This window comes from Loa loa (assembly GCF_000183805.2).
Source record: "Loa loa unplaced genomic scaffold supercont3.718, whole genome shotgun sequence".
Lineage (NCBI taxonomy): Eukaryota > Metazoa > Nematoda > Chromadorea > Rhabditida > Onchocercidae > Loa > Loa loa.
Window position 1 is genome coordinate 8867 of NW_018108898.1, and position 2782 is coordinate 11648.

Below are 2782 nucleotides of genomic sequence, written 5' to 3' on the forward strand. Positions count from 1 at the left end.
CATAAATTGTACCTGTAAATGTGCAAATTATCATATTTATTGACTGAAAATTTGAAACTTTTGTATTTTTCTTTTATTTAACTATACCTTATTACTTTATATTTCAAGTTTATACTTTATGCTTTATTAGCTTATATATTATCTTATACATTCATTGCCTTATATATTTTTTCATCTTATACTTTCAGGATATTAACTGCACTAATTTTTAAACTTTTAATTTTAATACAAAATGAAGAAAATGAATTTTGAAGAATTTATTTAAATAGAATTCAAGCGTATAAATTAATCAACGAAATGATGCAACCAATTTTTGTAAAATTATTTAATAAATTAATTAATTAATATGTGTAATTTACTAACCATTCTGTTCAAAATTCCTTTTCATAGGTAAATGTACAATTTTTTTATAAAAGATGGAATGAATGAAGAAGAATTTAATGTTTTTAAACTGATTAAATGTTAATTTCTGAATTATCAATAAAGTGTTGCAAAATTATCCAATCAATGATTGTTTTAATCATTACGCTAATTATCGCCTAAATTAACTGTGTAATTTAGAAAAATACCTGTAAAGATTGGGCATTATCATTAGTTCGTCGACGATTTATCATACGATTTAATAGCAATGAATTGCCGTACGATTTATTGCTTACTGTATCAATTGACGTATCCTTATCGAATGTTCCGATACGTGAAATGGTTGAATTTCCTGTTACTTCGGAATTTTCCATACTTTTTTTTTGTTTTCTTGCATTATTCTCCTCATCTGAACTTTTATTTTTATCATTATCAGTGTCGGTTTCTTCTTCAAAATCATCTGAATAATCTTCGAAATCGTCCTAAAACATTAGCATACAAATTTCTTCAAAATTTTCCCTAACTTTATTAATTTTAAACAAATTTGCCCATATCATTACACATTACTCAATCATTGAATGATTATTTAAATACAATTTTATAGTTACAAAAGTAATCATTGCTATATTTTTGATGGATTTAAATTCATTCATTTTTGATCATCCGATCAAATTACATCTTTCTTTTTTTGTCGTTTTACATTGCCATATTGTTTTATTTTGTCAAACATTTTAATTTAAATTAAAATGGTGCAACATTCAAAACTTATTTCTGTACAATTAATTCTATCAATAATTTCAATAACTAATTCCAAATTCAAGGTTTAAAAAAAAAATTTAGATCTATTATGAAAGAACTTGCTTGATAGTTGTATTGATCGTTATGAATTGAAGGCACTGATAAGACTTTTTGTAATGATTGTTGTTCGGGAAGCAATAACTTGGATGTTTTCAGATTTTGATAATTCAACTTTGAACTTTTCGTAGCCAATGATAATCGTCCAGTTTTATCAATTGAATAATCGCTGATATGATTATTGGAACTTTTATCATTTCTTAATTTTTGCATTGGAACATATTTTTCGTCTAATTGTCGCATTTTTTCATTGCTATTTCTTTCAGATTTTAACCTTTCCAATTTGTCGATAATAGTTTTTTCTGGATAATACTTTGCATTGTTTGGTAAATTTAATCGTGAAATTTTGTTATTTGATGATAAAGTTTGTTGCAATTTGTCGATTGAATTAGATAAATGTACATTTCGTTCTGTCATCTTATTCTGTTCCATTTTTCTTTCCTTTTTTTCTTTGTTAATCTTTGAAACTCCTGCAAATATTTTGTAACGAATAATTGAAATATTACAAATGCGATATTACATTTTAAAATTTTCTAGAATTTAAAGTAAAGAATCAGTATATTTTGGCTTTGACTTTCTTTTCTTTTTTTTTTTAAGAAATAAAAATGAAACAATGTGTGATTTAAATTAATTGCTTAAAAATTATTAAAAATAATTATCAACCAAAAAATCATTGATTCTAATTTGGTACAATCGTTTTTTCAAATCATTAAAAATTTCACTCAAAATACAAGTTGTGATTTAAAGTTTTCACAATTTCAAATTTTTTCCAAAGATTAAAATCCTTTAAGAATATCGTTTTGAAAATCCTTATGCTAGATCTAATAAGATAATTAGCATAATTTAATTGTTAATCAAAAATAGAAATTATATAATTGATTAGCATATTATTGACAAGAAACTAAGCAAACAATAAGGAATTAAAAACCTTCTTTTCGATAATTTCATTATCTTTTTGATCCTTTTTTGTTGCATCATTAGCAATTGTTTTCGGCTTCTTTTCTTTTGGTTCCTTCAATGAAATTTGCATTTTGCTTCTTTCATTCTTCTTCGGACTAAAATTAATTTATTTATTATGATTTACAGTGTTGATATTAATTATGGTAATAATCATAGTTGAAATATTAATTATGATAATAATCATAGTTGAAATATTAATTATGGTAATAATCATAGTTGAAATATTAATTATGGTAATAATCATAGTTGAAATATTAATTTTGGTAATAATCATAGTTGAAATATTAATTATAGTAATAATCATAGTTGAAATATTAATTAGGGTAATAATCATAGTTGAAATATTAATTATGGTAATAATCGTAGTTGAATTTAAGAGATAATATCACCAAATTTACTTATTTACATGATTATTATATGATAATATGAAATGATTATTTAATAAATTAAAAATGGAATGACTTGTTAATACTTCCTATTATAATTTTCATTATTGATTGTATAATTATTGAAAATGCAGCTGTTTGATTTTTTCAAATTTTGAATTTAAAAAGCTTGTGATAATAAATGTAAGGCATTGCATCACTACTTTTCTTTAAAAAAAAAA

At 22.9% G+C, this 2782-nt stretch overlaps 1 protein-coding gene across 1 annotated transcript; it reads right to left on the bottom strand.

The window, feature by feature from the left end:
* Positions 1–557: 557 nt before the first annotated feature.
* Positions 558–842, bottom strand: LOAG_14310 (hypothetical protein; the record flags this gene model as incomplete). Its single annotated transcript, XM_003149807.2, has 1 exon — positions 558–842. A coding segment is annotated over one exon (285 nt), but the record flags the coding sequence as incomplete, so codon positions are not given.
* Positions 843–2782: the final 1940 nt, after the last annotated feature.